Here is a 16,576-nt window from a genome sequence, read left to right as displayed (position 1 = left end):
TATGCACAAAGAATCAAGGTTTCACTCATAAAATCCAGGAAAATAAAAACTCTCTACTTTTAGTAATATCAATAAGAAAGGAGATATTCCATGTAGTGTTAGTACAGTCAAGAAATTTTCTAAGTTCCAGATATAATAGTATTAGAAAAATTAATTTCTAAATTGCCTGCACAAACCACAGGATGATTTGTTTTCCATACCAAAATTAAATGTTAGTTATGCTTCAGCAATTGATTCAAGTCTAACTCAGAAACTTTATATCCCTCGATTCCACCAAGGGATTCCCTACCACCAAGGAACCAAATAGCCAATAGCCTGCACTAATCTGATTTCCAGGCTTGCTCTACATTTCTACATCTGTAGTTACCAGAAACACAACACTCATCAATTTTTGAGTGCTTTACACTTGGTGCCCTACATAGTAAAGGTTGAATACATGAACATCTCTAGCTTTTTCCTTTACTGAATATAACAGACACAAACAGACACCAAGAGGCCCACAACTGTTAGGAATACTTCTAGTGGTTAATTGTTGCTAGCTAGGTTGCAGTCTGAAAGTAAAAGCCAAGTGTTTCTTAGTTCTACAGAAATTTCCTAAAAGAATATAAGCTGAACACTACCAATGTATTGCACAAGCAGAAAATAGAATCTTACAAATTGGAAAGTCCTCCTCCTCTTTTAGCCTTTGTTACTGATACACAAAACAAGTTGTCTCACTTTTGTTAATAAGTGTTTTATTTTTCTATATAAATACACCCCATACATTTAAAGAAATCATCACGCTGAAACATCCATGTTTAAAAATACTGATGTGTGTCAAAGGAAAAGGTAATATATACACAAACAGAAATTCCTCTGACATTTCCATTTCCTTCCCATACCCGCCTGTCAGGTTCACTCAAAACACTTCAGCTAAGAAGGACAAAGTTTCTTCAAATGTATGTGTAATAGAAAGTCTTTTCCTCAAGACCCAATAGAAAGCAGAGTTCTGATAAATACCTTATAGAAGAACAGTTTTGTTGCTCTTGGAACAAACAAAACCTTGCTGCTAACTGATTTTCACTATCTATCCTGGCATATTACACACATTACAATAACCTGATACTTTCCCATGTCCCCCACAACATGTTCAGTTATATCATCAACTATTTAATTATTTGCATATCTTTCTTTTGCCAAAATATCCCAAGAGTGTTCTCAAGGGCCTCTTCTGTTTTCTATCTTCAAACTTTGAAAACACATTGGAACTTTGAACTACGAAAAACTTTCCAAAGTTTGCTTACAGTTAACCAAAATTAGTACAGAATGATGGACATCTGTTATAAATCTCAGCGCTAAGGAACTTCAATGGAAGGCTAACATTCCTACCCATTTTCAAATTCAAGCCACAGACAGGCTTTCCAATCCTTTAGTTACCTTTTTCTTACGATTCCCACTTTCACGCTGCACTGCCTTCATTACATGAACCAAGCGATCTACAAATGTCTGCTGGGCTGCCAACAGCGAGCGCATAACTCTGACAGACTTATCACCCTAAGAGAATGAAAAGAAACAAAATTAGTTCCTTGTTCCATAATTATTTTATCTAGAAATCATTCCTTTTTTCTTAGACCTTTGGGCTTTTAAGAGATTAAGTGAATAATGATCAATTTCCTGTCAATTCAAAAGGTATTTTCTGTAAAACACAATCACAGTCACTGTAGATGGCAATCAATTATCTGACCTAACAGTGCACTTCAATTTCCTTCAACAATTTCAGTAGTGAACAGTCATGCATGACAAAACTATTCACACAGCCAAAGTAAGTTAGTAAGGATAAGTACGAAACATTCTTATGAAGCGTAGATTCAAGTAACTCCCCTAAAATTGGAAATAGTAACACTAAGTGTGAGAGAGATGAAAATCAGGGAAGACTGCATATCTGCTACAAAGTAAAACTTCCAATTCACACACGTTTTTCCAGCTTTGTTTTTGCTTTTTTTCCCCGCTCCTCCAGCACCCTCTGCTGCCGACACACAGAACAGCAATTGCTGTTTCAGAGTTCCCGATCGGCCTCTCCACTCACACTTCAAGGACAAGAGTTTCCAACAAATAAATAGTAAACAAATCACAATGATTACACAAGGCTTTTAGAAGGTTTTAGATCCAATGTAAGGCAGAGGGTTTTAGAACCAGTATGTTACTAACAGGAACAAGCAAAAGAGAAGAAAAGAGTTCTCAAATTTGTTCTTTTCCTTTTTGGGAGTTTCTTCAGCTTACTACAAATTCAAAATTCAAGCAGAAGTGGAAGCTTTTATTATGGCGTGTGACATACATACACAAAAAAACCCAACTCATCCTCTTAGACACCTTCACCTTTTAAATGAAGTACTATCCCAGGCCATTACATACTTCCTTACACAGAAGCGTTACCTTCAGCAAAGCCTGACTGAACCTTCTCATCACGTTTAAGTACATTTCATGAGTCTTTGGGTCCCTCTGCTGAGTATCTTGGTCTTCACACTCCACTATTACATACCTGCAGCATAAAAACAACCCCATTTATACCATACTCTTGGAGCTACACAATTTGAGTGAAACACAGTAGCCCTGTATTATAGACCTGATAAAAATTAAGACAATCTTTGAATGAGATCTTTAGCTCAAGTAACAGCTGCACTCTTCCAAACTGCACAGCCCCAAATTCCATTTGGATCAGGAGAGTCTATAAAAGTTTCTGCGGTTTTTCACTTACAGAAAAGTGTCATCACTCAAAGATGACATGCCTGAAGTCCAAATCTTATGAACACTCCAGACAAGAAGTACAACTGAGCATGTTTTCCACTGTGATACCACCTGTACATAATGTAGTGGCTGCAAACTTGCTATTCAAGAGTACCTGCAATACAAGGAGAATCTCACCCCACCTGCTCCCTGTTTTACCATTAGAAACAGTGGAAGGAGAGGTATTGTTCCTAAAGCAGCTCCACAGAGTCTACATGCCAGTTTCCATTATTAAAATTATGAATCAGATACAAAACTTAATAGTACAATCTGGAACACTTATACTGAAAATTTATTTTGATGTTAAGCAGTCATTTGGAATGCTTTTGTGTAAATTTCTACTTGCAGCACTGACAAGAAAAAAGTAGCTATGTATTGAAGGTCGTCTTTCTGTTGGCCAATGTATCTCCTAATACTACCCAGCAAAAACATGCAATAAACATATAATAAAGTAAAAACATATAATAAACACTGTTAAAAAAATGAGGAAATTAGCATTTCAGTCAATTTTCAAACACTGCATTTGGATTCAAAAGTGACTAATTCAGGACATTCTCTTGGACGTTAACACTGTCATCAAGAATTACACCTTCCTTATGTACTTGTGCAGAATCTCTTTGTGACAGAGTAACTGTGAGACAAGACTAGAGGTCTGTCATGTGCAGCTGATGAGATTTGAGTAGTCTTATTTATAAATGCACAATATATTACATCCACTAAAATAAGGCAAATGTAACTTATTCCATGTGTATAACCAATGAAATCTGTAACTAAAGATTCCTTCTAGGGCTTTGCTAATGCACTGTTATAAACTGTTCCCCCACCAATACGTGTATAAAAGTCTGTATTTTACAAAGTCTGTGCATCTAAACTTCAAGGAAAAGGGGAAGTAATGAATTGAAACGTGCCATTTTAATCTTCATTTTTTAAAAAGCCCTGGACAGTTTCTCAAAGCTATCCTGAAACAAGGAGTTAAGAGTAATGCTTCATACTTGGGTAGGTGTCAGAAAAAGCAGTAGCACTGACTTCTGAGGCCACTGTTAAAGGACAGGATAGCTTTACAATGACAAGTGACTGAACACAAGGTTTCATTTTCAAGGGTTATTGTACTTTTTCCATTGATTATTTCAGGTGCATGCTGTGTCTGGATAGTTGAAACATACAATTGATCAGCAGCCATGAGGATTTATGGCTGTGTCACCTTAAACAGTGGCTGCAACATCTGTATTTTGTCACTGAGAAATTGAGATGTCTGGAAAGAAAACAAAGAATAAATTGACTAGAGTTTTTGTCTTGGTAGACTTTTCTTGGGTGTTTTGTTGAATTTTTTTAAGTCATATGTCAAAAACTTCAGAGTTATGGACATTTGAACTTTCTGTAGACTGAGTGTCTGAGATGTTGTATGAAATGCAAGAGAATAGTTTCTATCACCCTGATAGAAAATAAGCTAAGATACCAACTCTTATCTTAATGAAGAATATTTGATTAGGTCAAGCACTTGGATTCTACTCACACCAATTCAGCCTGCAATTATTTTAATCATTTATATTTAATAACAATTTTTAATGAAGCCCAGCATGATCTTTGACCACTGCAACAGAAATAACTACTGTTTGCAAATGTACATAGGTCATGAACTTAAATGTCTTAAAATTCCACTTACTAAAAATAATTAAACAATAAAACTTAAAAAGTTATAAATAGAATCTCTCAGCATAGTTTATAGGTTTCTTGTAAGAATTTTATAAGAACAGTTTGCTATGTTTACATCACATATCACACTTAGTTTCCAATTCACAGCTTATCTGTGGTTAATGCTCTTAGCACACTAAAATATGATCATATGCATTAGCATTTTTAGTTATTTGATGAAGCTACGAAAGTTACAAATGAGAATCATATGACTTAGGTTTAGCCATGTAAAAGGTACCTAAGCTCTTGCTTTTAAAATACATGTGTATATACAAGTAAATAGCTGTGAATATTGTGCACATGCAGATATTTGTACATTAGTACACACACAGACAGACACTTTCACACAATACAGCTCTACTCATCTCAGCTTGCTTCAAATGAGAAAATTCCTACCTGCAAATGCTTGCTTGGAAGGCTTGCAGATTACTAGTTCAGGCATCTAATTTAATTCTTAAACCACTGAGATGAGACAAGATCCTAAAGCTAAGCAATCCTACCTCTCTACTGTATAGATGACCTAATAATTACAACTTCTTACCCTTAAGAATGCATGTATGCAATGACATTTTGTTTGTGCTCATAATCACAAATGGAAAAAAAAAATTAGGTTACAACAAAAAAATCAGTGCTTTATGAACCTTCATAAAATACACCTTTTATTAATATTTAAGTGCATAACTTCATTATTCTAGCCAACAAATTATAAGCACAAAAAATTACAAGCACACAGACAGCAAAGCAGCGCAAAGGTAAACTTAATCTCTGCCCCAATACCACAGACAACTTGAATGAAACTTTTAACACAGTTAGGCTGCTTTTTGTAACACTGTAACCTAATGTCCTAAACATCACCTTCTTTTGTGTAACACTAAAGCATATTTCTGCATTTTTAAAGCCTCCTTTTATAAATTACCATGTTCAAATGCATGTTGTTTTAAATCTACTACTTCACCCTGACAAAAACTGAGATTCTGAAGCTCTCAAGACAGGTCATCTTTTGCTGAGCATCCTTCTGGGCATTATAGCTTTGATTTCAGTTACATGTTGATACAGTATAAATAAACAGTTTCTAACATACCAGTACAAGTAGTTTGCCAACGTGGAATTTTTGCATGCCCGTGATATCAAGAAAGTGCAAAGGTCTTGCTGGAAGGGATTTAAGAACAGAAAAAAAACAAAAAAAACAAAAAAAAAAAAAACAACAAAAAAAAATGTTATAAAGAAATCTAAGCATCTGAGAGAGAGAAAAAGTTAAGGAAAAACACCAAGTAAATGTAAGAGTTGTGAGAGATATATTCCCTTCTAGAATATGAGTCCAATCCAACCTAATATTTAAATCATATTAGTTTAAATATTACTTTAAATCCAGCAACACCACTATAAGTAAAAGGTCTGCTACTCCAGTGATGTATTTATCAACATATAAAAAGCACAATGTTCTCCAAAAAGAAACCTTTAATGTAATTTCTATTTATGTTACTCTTTCTTCCTATGCCATTACATCTTGCTGTAAATGCTGTAAAATTCAATCCCCAAAGAGATTTGCCATTCTGTTTTGTATCCAGAGCATCTAACAATCTTGAAGGTGTTCTATGTTTTAAGAAATCTGTATAGGATACACAGCATTTAGCTGCTTCTTTAAGGTGTAATAGTCCAGCTAGCAAGAAATCTGTGTATCTTTACTGATATGCTGAATTTGAGGCTTATTTTCTATGCAATATTAAGACTCAAATAGGACAATTTGCAACAGGGAGTGGATCTTTAGTTCAAAGACCAATTAATCCACATATCAGATTAAAACCAAATTCCCTCAAAATATCTTTACCTTCTATCTTTCCCTTCCTCCAGTCCCATTCCTATTACTTGTCTACTTCTGGGATAAACCAAATATAGTCCTTGGCAGAAGTAAATCAACACAGCGTCTCACTTAGGTTCAAAAAGGATGACATGCCAAAGAATATGGCTACAGAAAGAACAGATTGCAGAGATTGGAATATTTGGACAACTGTTTTCTATTAAAAGACTGTTTTAAAACACCTCGAACACATGCAGTTGTCAGTGTCTAATCAGTATGTGATAGCCTTTGCCGTAATTTTCTCCTTTACAGAAGAGTACTTTAATTTCATGAAGAGTTCAATTTCCAGTCCCCCAATTTTGGATACTGTGATCATGTACATAAATAGACACCCTGTAAAAAAAATCAGTTAAGCTATTGCTATTTTCGTGGCATTTACTTTTAATTTATATTCTTTGGGCACTTTAAATATTCAGGAAGATACACCCAAAGGATCCAAATATTCACAAACAAAAGCAAGAAACAGTACCAGGTCACTAGAAAAGTACAATAAATACAAGGTAAATCGTCTGACTTACATCAAGGTTTTCATTTTCTGCAAGCTCTTTTGTCTTAGAAGTAAGAGGTGGAGAAGAAACAGGTGGAATAGGACTCATAATCTGGGAACTACACAAAGGAAAGCATGTAATTGGCATGATTCAAAGTTTCAAAGTTCTTGCTTGGGGGCCAGGGAGCATGCATGGAAATCGCAATGAATTTCACTTCCAGAGCATAATAAATTCAGAGAACTGGAAAAAAAGTATCTTTGAAGGTATCATCCCAACCCTGGTTCAGAACAAACTGCGTGAACAGCAACTTTGGCAGCTGCAGTTCTGCAGTTCCTGAAAACAGCAAAAATCTGTGCCTAGAAAGCTATACAGTTTATGCCTGTGAAGGACATTCACTTACAACAAACTTTGCATTTTATTTCATCTTCCATACAAAATAAGCAGACACAGATAGGAATTTAACAAATCTGCATTTTCAGGAGCTTTTTTCAAATGCTGTAAGATGAAACTGCTAATACACAACACCTGCAAGCACTAGTCTTTGTAATGCAACTATGCATAACGTAGTAGACAAATGCTTATTTGCAAGGCAAAGTTTTCAGATGGTGAATTTACCTGAAAGGAAGTAATTAAATAGCTCTCCTAACATTTAAGTATCATTGCAGCCTCAAAGCACACTTCCCACCACACTCACTTTTATAGCTTTGCAGCAAGATCAATGAAAAGCTGTAGAATTTTAACACAAAAAATACACTCTCATGTTACAAGTCATTAGAAGCTTAAGACCGAAAATCCTTAAAATCTGTAATAAATAGTCACAGAAGACTTTCGTTACCAAGTTCGTTTGCACTTTGCTTAATATTTTATTCGGTATCTTTGGATTCCTGCAAGTATATAGGAAGTGTGCTTCCACAAGTCTCCCCCCACACCTTTTTTTGCAGGAGCAGGATGAAATTTCTTTCCACTTCAAACTGACTGGACTTTTAGAACCACATTCTCTGATGAAAGTGGTAAGTGGAACCTCATGTAACTTCAGTGAAGACAACTTTTGAAAGTACAGAAGGATGCAACGACGGTGTTGCTCTACAGAAGCTTTCTTCCTTTTGTGCAGTAAGGTCAAAGGCCACTACTTCATCACTGCTCTGTGAACTATGTGTAATCAGGAAAAACTCAGTTCATGAATGCTCAGGATTTGTTGGGGTTTTCTTAGGTTTGTTTTAACGTTTCAGATTATAAAATAACATGTTCAATATGCAATTCTCCCCTAAAAAGAAGAAAGAATTTGATGGCTTAGAATGTTACATGTTTCTGCCTTTCTGCTCAAAGTCTAAGCTTCTTACCTGTCTATTTCTGAAGGATTAGATCCAGATGTCGTCATCGCTTCTGACATGGAACCTTGACTGTCCCTCTTACTAGGCTCCAAGCCATTCTTTATGTCATCAAAGTTTTCGTATTTCAGTGCTTGGACTAACTGTAGCAGGTACATCAGCAAATCCTCATTTAGGAAAAAAAAAAAACAAGAGAAATAAGGGTATCAGTCAAAACAAACTAGAACTCCTTCTGTTTACAAAATTCTAATTTACAGATAAACTTAGTCAGGGTTTAGTGACCTCTAACAACACAGAAACTGATGTCTCTGTAACAAGCAATATACCATAGCAAAACTGGTGTTGGATGCAGTTTGGTTCCCAAAAAATACTGAATTATCATTCTACTATTCTCTGTTACTCAAAGACAGTAAGTGCTAATTTAGTGAATATTTAAGTGCAATTACTACGCTAAAATTCTCTTTAGATAAGCAGCACTAATTGCTTACAGCATCCACAGAATAAAGCTTTCAATTTGTGTCTCACAAGAAGAAATTTAAAATTTAGCAATAAAATCTAGGCTATGGTATCAAGAACAGAGATTCTCTGTTCTCCTATGGACTATTTGTTTTTTATCCTTTGTGTAGCTGGGGATCTACAAGAAAAAATACATATCTAATCTATTTTAGATTGAAGAACAGAATTTTAACCACTTGCTGTTTAAAATCAACTTGTTGCTTTTACTCTTCAACTTGTTCTGTTTAGTTACCTTACCTTACACTTTGTAAAATGTACATTTTTAAAGCCAAAGCAGTATGACCTTGGCTGCTGAAGTAGGCTTGAAAAAATATGATATATTTATGCTCCCTACTTTAAACTCTATTGATTGCCAAAGATTCAAGAGTTATGGTAAAACATTCAAACGTGGGTTTGCTTTTCTTTTTAACTGTCAAAATAAAATAAAATATATAAATCACTGAAATTTAACAGATGAGATTCTTTCAAGTGGGCTCTATTCATAATCACAGCTCATCAGACTCTAATCAGTATACAATTAGAAAAACCTCATTTCCACAGATGCTCTTCTACTCATTTTCTTTAGCAAAAGAGCACGATGATATACCGTTTCAATTCACGACATGGATCTGCTGAAAATCTTTCAGTTGACTATTTAAGTTCAGAGCAGTCCCACAGGTTAACAGTCAAAATTGATCACTGTTTTTTGGTGAGAGCCTACTGTTGCTTTACCTTGTTGAACAAAACCAGCTACCACTGGCTGTTCACATTAAGACAATTATCGATGTGTGACACTTAATAATGTGAAGACTGCTCCCCAAAAAGATTACAATTAATAGCAACGCAGTGAATTCTTTGTTTTCCTTCACTAATATTCACTTAAATGTCTTAAGAAGTAGCAAACATTTCAAGGATTCAATGACTCTCAAAATCTTGAGACAAGCTGATTTTTCCATGTACCCACAGACCAGTGAATACCTCATCATCAGCCTGCTGAAGCCTGGCAACAGCATAGCGCCGCACCGTTGGGTTGGTGAAGTGAGATGACAGAAGTTCTAGAGAGTCTTCCACATCCATAGGCTTCCATTTGCCCAGAAGCTCCAGTGCTTGCTTTGCCTCTTGTGGTAGATCCCAGTTGACACATTTCAGGAATTTTGTCAAGGCCTAAACAGGAGATTGGACAATTCATCAGTAAAAAGCCAGCCATAAGGAATTATGTCAAAAATTATTGTCTCACACGAAGGTAGAACTAGATTCAGATTATATTTACGTAAGCACAGACCTGGAAAAGCTTACTGATACAAGTGACAAGGTCCCTTCCAGCCCAAATCATCCTAGGACTCAACTTACCTTCTCCTGATGAGTAAGGTAATATCTGAATTTCCACACCAAATCCTGCTCCTCATACGTTAGTTGCTTTGTCGGTGGATAACTCACTATGATCTAATTGATACATAGTCAGAAAGTGAGTTTAAAAATGTGAACAGGCATAATCAACAAGTTAACAAAGTATACTGTGAGAAAGCACAACACTGACAACACACAAAAACAGCTGAGAAAAAAAACCAAAACTTTCCAACAACACAAAGTTATGGCATCATGGTGATGCTCCTCAGTTACATGGTTGATTGAATTGACAGTGCAGGCAAACAGAGTTGCTTTAAGTGTATCACTCACACCTACATGACATGAAAAAAATACACATTCTTAACCTCCCAAAATGGTTAAAAAAAGAAAATTAACAAGCACCTTGTGTTCCTGAGTTGGGCCCTTCTAACTAAGCACTCTTAAGAAGCACGGAAAACATTTCATTCATGATTTTCTATAAACTGAAATTAACTGCATTTTCCTTAAACTGTCTCCATATATTATTACCAACCTACCTAATAAAATTGAACTTAGCCATCATATGACTGACTTACATTAAGCTGATCTCGTGTAGTTGCATTAGGCTTCAGGTCATGATCAGAAGGTCCACTTCTTAAACTTCGAGCAAGTTTGTGATGTTTACTTTCTACTAAGTTCTCCTAAACGCAGAGGGTAAGTCAGTATTTATAAATACTAAATTTCAGACAAAACTACTATTGAAATTAAACCATCCAGTGAAGACTCACAAGTCTCTTGAAAAATGCATGGCAATAAAAATTCAAATCTAAAAGTACAGCATCTTATGGCTTTCGTTTGTTTGTTTTACAAAAAAACTCCTTTAATAATACGTGGAGGGTTGTTGGGAGTTTTGAGTGTCTGTTTCAGTTTATGACTTAACATTAACAAACTCCACCTCGCCTTTCAGTGAATTGCTGCAAAATGTAAGCGTTTCAGTCAACACATCCGTGATTGACAGCACTCAAACGTGCCAGGCACTTCATAAACATTTTCTTTAGGATGATGTTTGCAGCATAAAGCTTTGTATGCAAGAAAAACATCTCAAAAACTTGTCCCACTGTTAATACCATGTTAGCAACAGTAGGAGCCACAATAGGAGCCACAGTGCCATCAAGATTTCAGCAGCCAAGGCAATTTCCAGCATTGTCAGACTTGCTCTTGCAGTGTTAGATTACACAGTGCTCAAACAGTGTTGCCAGTACAAGCCCACTTACATTAAGGTTCCCAAAGCTGCCAATACCAGTCCCACTGAATTGGCATCCACAATAATGGAAATCTTTTCTAGAACTGTACTTAGGCACTGTCTACATGAAAGACAACATACAAGAGAGTGCAGGGAGAAAATACTTTAACAGAGGAAGTCACCAAGAGTTACCACACCAGTCTCTAAATTCTACATTTTTCTTCTTCAGCTCCCTGTTACCTTCCCACCCTCTGATCTCTTTTGCCAACAATCCCCCTTGTCTGCTTTCTTACACCTCAGAAGCAAGCACACTAGGTATGGAAAGGAGGAGGTGAACATAAGCACTAAATCAATTATTTTATTTTAATCTAGCAGCAGCAGAAAAAGAAAAAAAATAAAAAAAAACCACCAATATTTTGCAGCTGGTCAAATATGTCTTTCTACTGGAATTTTAAAATACTTAAGATGGCAAGCTTTCTTCTACATCTATTACAAGTTCAATAGTAACTCTAATACAGATGGCATTACATGGAGCATGCTTACCATAGACATCTGAGGATCTGGAATCTTAACAATTTCAGGACTTGTTAAAATTGGAGATGACTCATCACCATCCTGAATGACAAAAAGGTGAAGGCATATTAAACACCTCCAGTTTTAGGGAAAAAACATATCATATTAATGCACTGTGAACTCTACTACAGTGAAAGAATGATGCAACAGCTGACAGTTTTAAGAGGAAAAAAGAAAATAATAAACAGATTATTTTCCTTGTTTGTCTTTTTCCCAGATGACAAACTATGTGGCAAGACAGATGGAAGTTCACCAGAAGAGATGCGGCTTGACAACTCACTACTATGCTGGCACGCAGGTGAGTGGAGAAATTTGCCACTATTGTCACATGCGTCCTCTGGAAGTGTGAAGAGAAACAAAAGAAAGGTCTGCAGTTCCACCAAACCCCAACAATTTCCTAGGAAAAACCACCACCTTGCAGTGGTATCTCCTAAAAGTTCAACACAGACTAATATAGCAAGATATATGTGACCCTATCTATCAGAGGTTCTACATGCTTAGAGTCTAATTAGTGAGCTGCCTGAACAATGGAAGAGAGAAGCTAAAAGATTCCTGTTTGAACCAGACACAAGAAAAAAAAATTAAAAGCCTGCCACCACATGACAAAACTAGCAACTCTGTCTTCCAGACACACAGCAGCGTGGTTTTGTGCTTTTTAACCTTACGAGGGTAAGTAAGCATTAATAAAAGCTATGAAAGAAGATTTCATTTAAAATACAGAATAAAACAGTCAAACTCAAAACAAAACGAGATCAACATAGTATATGTGCTCTCCTATTTTTACACTTAGTCTGTTTTCATTTCTTTTGTTGTAAATTTCAGATCAGAATATTTTTGACATACCAACACTTCCCTCAGTAACAGTTTGGAGGTAACTTGCTCAGGTTTCTTTCTACCTCCACCCTCTTTTTTTTTCCTGCTTTTCCAATCACATATGCCTCTTGGGACAGCTTTACTTTTATACTTTTCAGAGACAGCTTTCAAAGGAGAGGTTGTTTCAAGAGGGAGAATCATTAGTCACTAACATGATACATGAGTTAAAATTGCCATTAACCTCCCAGGAGAAACATCTTTTTTTCCAACTACATAAATTTTGTGTTGCTGACTACAGTAAAATATTTCTTATTAATAAAATGCTTCTTCAGAAAGACACTTTTAATTGCATTTACTAGTGTCCTATCCCTTTCTGAAGTAACAATTTTGACAAAAGTCAAAGTAAAAGCAGTAAGAACACACTCATCCTTCCTAGTTAAGGGAAATAAACATACAGTCTTGCCTGTGGCTGGTGATGGTCACAGAACACAAGCAGGTTGCTTTTCTCATTAGTCTTTTTAAAAAAGCATGCATGCAAACATTGAAGAAGCAAAGATGACATTTTCTTACAGTATCTCTGCTCTAAATGCATACTGCCTAAATAATGAACTTAGCTCTGACCTCACTGCACAGAAATAACAGTATCAAAGTATTTCCATAATAACAAAATATGCTGCACCACTAACAGTAGACTGAACAGAGATGGAGTCACAATGCCAGATCAGCATTCACACTGCACTGTGCCTCTGCCATCTCACCAGGCAGAATGCTCAGATCATGTTACTGTAGTTTCATAAAGTCTAACTATATAAAAACCAATGAAATTGTTGCAGGTGGGGGGAATCCTTCTTTTCATAAACACATCTGATGACAGACCGATTTCTATCTACCAATTCTTTATTTTTCAATTCAAAACTATAGTAAGGCTGCAATCTGACTTTGCCTTTATAAAAACAACAAAGGATTCCAATGTCCCAGCGACAATTCTCCACTCCATTTAGAACTTTCACATGAAAACCCTGTATGAAAAACTTGACACAGGAGGGGATTCAGTAGCAACAAGCTACTAAGTTGCTACTAACAAGCATTCAAACTCGGCTGAGTCATTTATAGCATCCATGCCCCATGAGGATTCTCTAGGGATAAGCAATAGTAACACCCATTGCTGTATCTTTCCCTCAGTGGGGAAAAAAAAAAAAATCAGATACATTCACTGTACAAGGAAAGGTTTCAGACTGGTAAAAGTGGAGCACGTACCCTACAGTTAGAACCCTGTGGCAGCCATTCAAAATTCAAAACACACTAGGATGAGAATGACAAAAGCACTATTGCCTAAAGTTTGCTTACTTACAAAACAAAACAAAAAAAAAAATGAGCATGACCTTCCAGTGTGTCATGTCCAAATGTTTATAAATGAACATTAAGGAGTTTTTTTCCAAGACTAATGCTAAAAGAATGATTTGTACATTCATTGCTGGCAACTCTTTTAGGAAGGTTTCAAAAGAATTATGACAATGACTGTTTATTTTAAACTCTTTCAATGCAGTCAGATCACGCTGAAGAGTGAAGCTCACAAGTTCTACCTGTTCAGTTCAAGCACCAGGAAAACCATTCCTAGTGTTTCATTGCATGACAGAACTAAGCCTTAAGCTCAACCAAAACTTGCTGTAAGACCAAGTTTTTCCAAGTATTCATGGGAAAAATTACTGTGTCAGGAGTGAACATTTTAAAACAGACTGTTTAATGAAATACTCAAGATGGCACAATGGCGTTAGTTCTCCTGTGAAGGATGTCAGCTGTTTAACTACCCTTCCGTAACTCTCTGTTATATCTTGAGAGCATCATGTGCAGCACCACAACCCTGACCATACAAACTTACTAAACCAGTGCCTAAATTAGCACATGAATTTGGACAAGTGAAGCCTTTTGAAGTGTCTTTCCTGATTCATGCCCATGTAGCCTGCTTTAGTTCATGTCATGGAAATCTCAGAAATCCCTGACATCCTGCAACTGCCAACAACCACGTGGGATGTGATGAAAGCCAGCCCTGAGCACAAGAACAGTCCCTCAGTGAATCTGCTCCTCTTGGCTGCCACACTTGCCTAGCACAGGCAGAACCTGAGATGACCTGCTGTTTTGCCACCACGAAACGAAAGCAACCTCAATACTAAACAGCATTAACTTGCTTTAAACTGCAGTGTTACAGAGCTCTAGAGGTATTTCACTACAATAAGGTCAGTGTGTGTGACTTTATATAAATATGAAGAGTCCATTTAAGACAGTCCACAAAATTTGCAGAATTTTCCAAACCAGCAACATTCTTGCGTACTTGCCTGAAAATCAGTTTAGTAAGGAGGTTCTATTTATCTTATTCTTTAACCAAAACACCATTTGAAGTAACACTGATGTGAACCAACATCTCCCCCACAAGAAATAAATGGACAGACAACCAGTGGTGTAGACACTACTTTTTCTTCCTTTAAATCCATGAAAAGGTCTCTGATAATCAAATTTACTTATCTTTTTTAATAAACTGGATGTAGCAGTGCAATCATTTACCCAAAGACACGTTTCTCTTGAAACCTGCACAAAAATACATTACTGATAAATGCTGATGTTATTTGTGCTTGGTAAGTCACACTGAATTTCTGCCTAAATGGAGAATCAGAAGTGATGCTGTCATTACTAGCAGACCCTATCCTTCACATCTTGAACGCTGCATTAAAATGAAGTTAACACAGAACATGGGAAGAGACACTGCCACCTCACTTCATTGTAATTGAATGTCGAGTCAAAGAACCTCAAATTCTATCAGCTCCTGTTTAACAGGCTAGTTCTTCCTAAACACTCGAAAACAAATATATCAACAGAACTGTGACAAGTAATCTCCACTTGGAATATCAGTCACAGGCAGGTGACAACAGAACCTTCTTTCATTATGCTTGGTGCACTGGATTGGTGATGCCCAATACATAGACGGCAGACTGTAATTGGAAGCATGACAGAACTGAGAAAACAGGCACTAATTTATGTACCATTTCCTACTGCTGTCAGAAAGGGGTCAAGAACTTGTTGGAAAGCTACTTTGTATCAACAAATGCATCAAACTGCAGTTAGTTATAGCTCTAATATGTACTATTACACATTCAATTACTTTATTTCTGCAAGAGCAACCAGTACAAGAAATCTGTTCCACGCACTTTTAATATGCTTCAGAAACATCTATGAAAAGAAAGATGCATGCCTGGAGTCTCAATCTCCTTTCCTGTATCGTGCACATCTATAAAACCACAATGATGGAAAAAAAAAAAGAAGTCATGTGTGTAAATCAGGAAGAATTCATCTATAATGGCAGGCTGCTGGAGGTAACGGAGAAAAATCATTTTTAGGAATGTCATGTTCATGTATAAAAAGAAAAGAGCCAAGAGGACACAAACACACATGCTCATATGTTTGCACCTGTGAAAGGTATAGCATATCCTCATGTAAAAAGACAGCTGTTAGTAAACAGTTCCAATATTTTGATTGTATTCTGCTAGGCTATCCAGACAAGTGTTTCCTTGATTTCCACAGAAGTAAATTACTTCATTTTGTTAATGGGGAAATCTGATACATTGTAGGTTTCATTGTGATTTGTACCTTAGGAGAGTTTTGCAACAGCACAGTCCTCTACAATTGCTGGTTCTAGGATATGTGTACAGAAGCACTATGAAAAAAGCTATTCTAAAGGTGAAAAGATTTTGAAATGTGTAGAGAGGTCTCACTGTCAACTACAGTCCCCAAAAAGAAACACTAAACAGCTAACCTAGATAGCTGCCTAAGACACACTTTCACTAAAATTACCAAAATTCACCAAGAAACTAAACTATAACAAAATAACAAAAAGAAAATCAAATCAACAGTCCCACATGACAAAACCCAAAAAAAGCCTCAACCAACCAATGTCCTAGGAAAACACTCCTGAGAGTCAAAAAGCACCAAGTCTTAACTTGAAACA

At 36.3% G+C, this 16,576-nt stretch overlaps 1 protein-coding gene across 4 annotated transcripts in view; it reads right to left on the bottom strand.

Annotated features, from left to right (window-relative positions):
• Positions 1-16,576, bottom strand: part of PIK3C3 (phosphatidylinositol 3-kinase catalytic subunit type 3) — a 67,019-nt gene that overhangs the window by 37,986 nt on the left and 12,457 nt on the right. For 2 of the 4 annotated variants that reach the window (XM_042028766.1, XM_042028764.1), the window contains exons 7-16: positions 11,737-11,808; positions 11,225-11,314; positions 10,547-10,651; positions 9,975-10,067; positions 9,603-9,788; positions 8,142-8,296; positions 6,832-6,919; positions 5,537-5,604; positions 2,413-2,518; positions 1,417-1,533 (exon numbers count right to left, since the gene is read on the bottom strand). In XM_042028766.1, coding sequence (XP_041884700.1) covers positions 1,417-1,533; positions 2,413-2,518; positions 5,537-5,604; positions 6,832-6,919; positions 8,142-8,296; positions 9,603-9,788; positions 9,975-10,067; positions 10,547-10,651; positions 11,225-11,314; positions 11,737-11,808 — 1,080 coding nt within the window. The remainder of the gene's footprint in view (positions 1-1,416; positions 1,534-2,412; positions 2,519-5,536; positions 5,605-6,831; positions 6,920-8,141; positions 8,297-9,602; positions 9,789-9,974; positions 10,068-10,546; positions 10,652-11,224; positions 11,315-11,736; positions 11,809-16,576) is intronic. The other 2 variants (XM_042028765.1, XM_042028767.1) reach the window with 2 other exon arrangements.

Source organism: Corvus kubaryi, unplaced genomic scaffold (assembly GCF_017639235.1).
Source record: "Corvus kubaryi isolate FWS band 111438036 unplaced genomic scaffold, C.kubaryi_AGA036_p1.0 37308, whole genome shotgun sequence".
NCBI lineage: Eukaryota > Metazoa > Chordata > Aves > Passeriformes > Corvidae > Corvus > Corvus kubaryi.
Note: the sequence above shows the minus strand (reverse complement) of the source record. Positions and strands in the feature narration are given on the sequence as shown.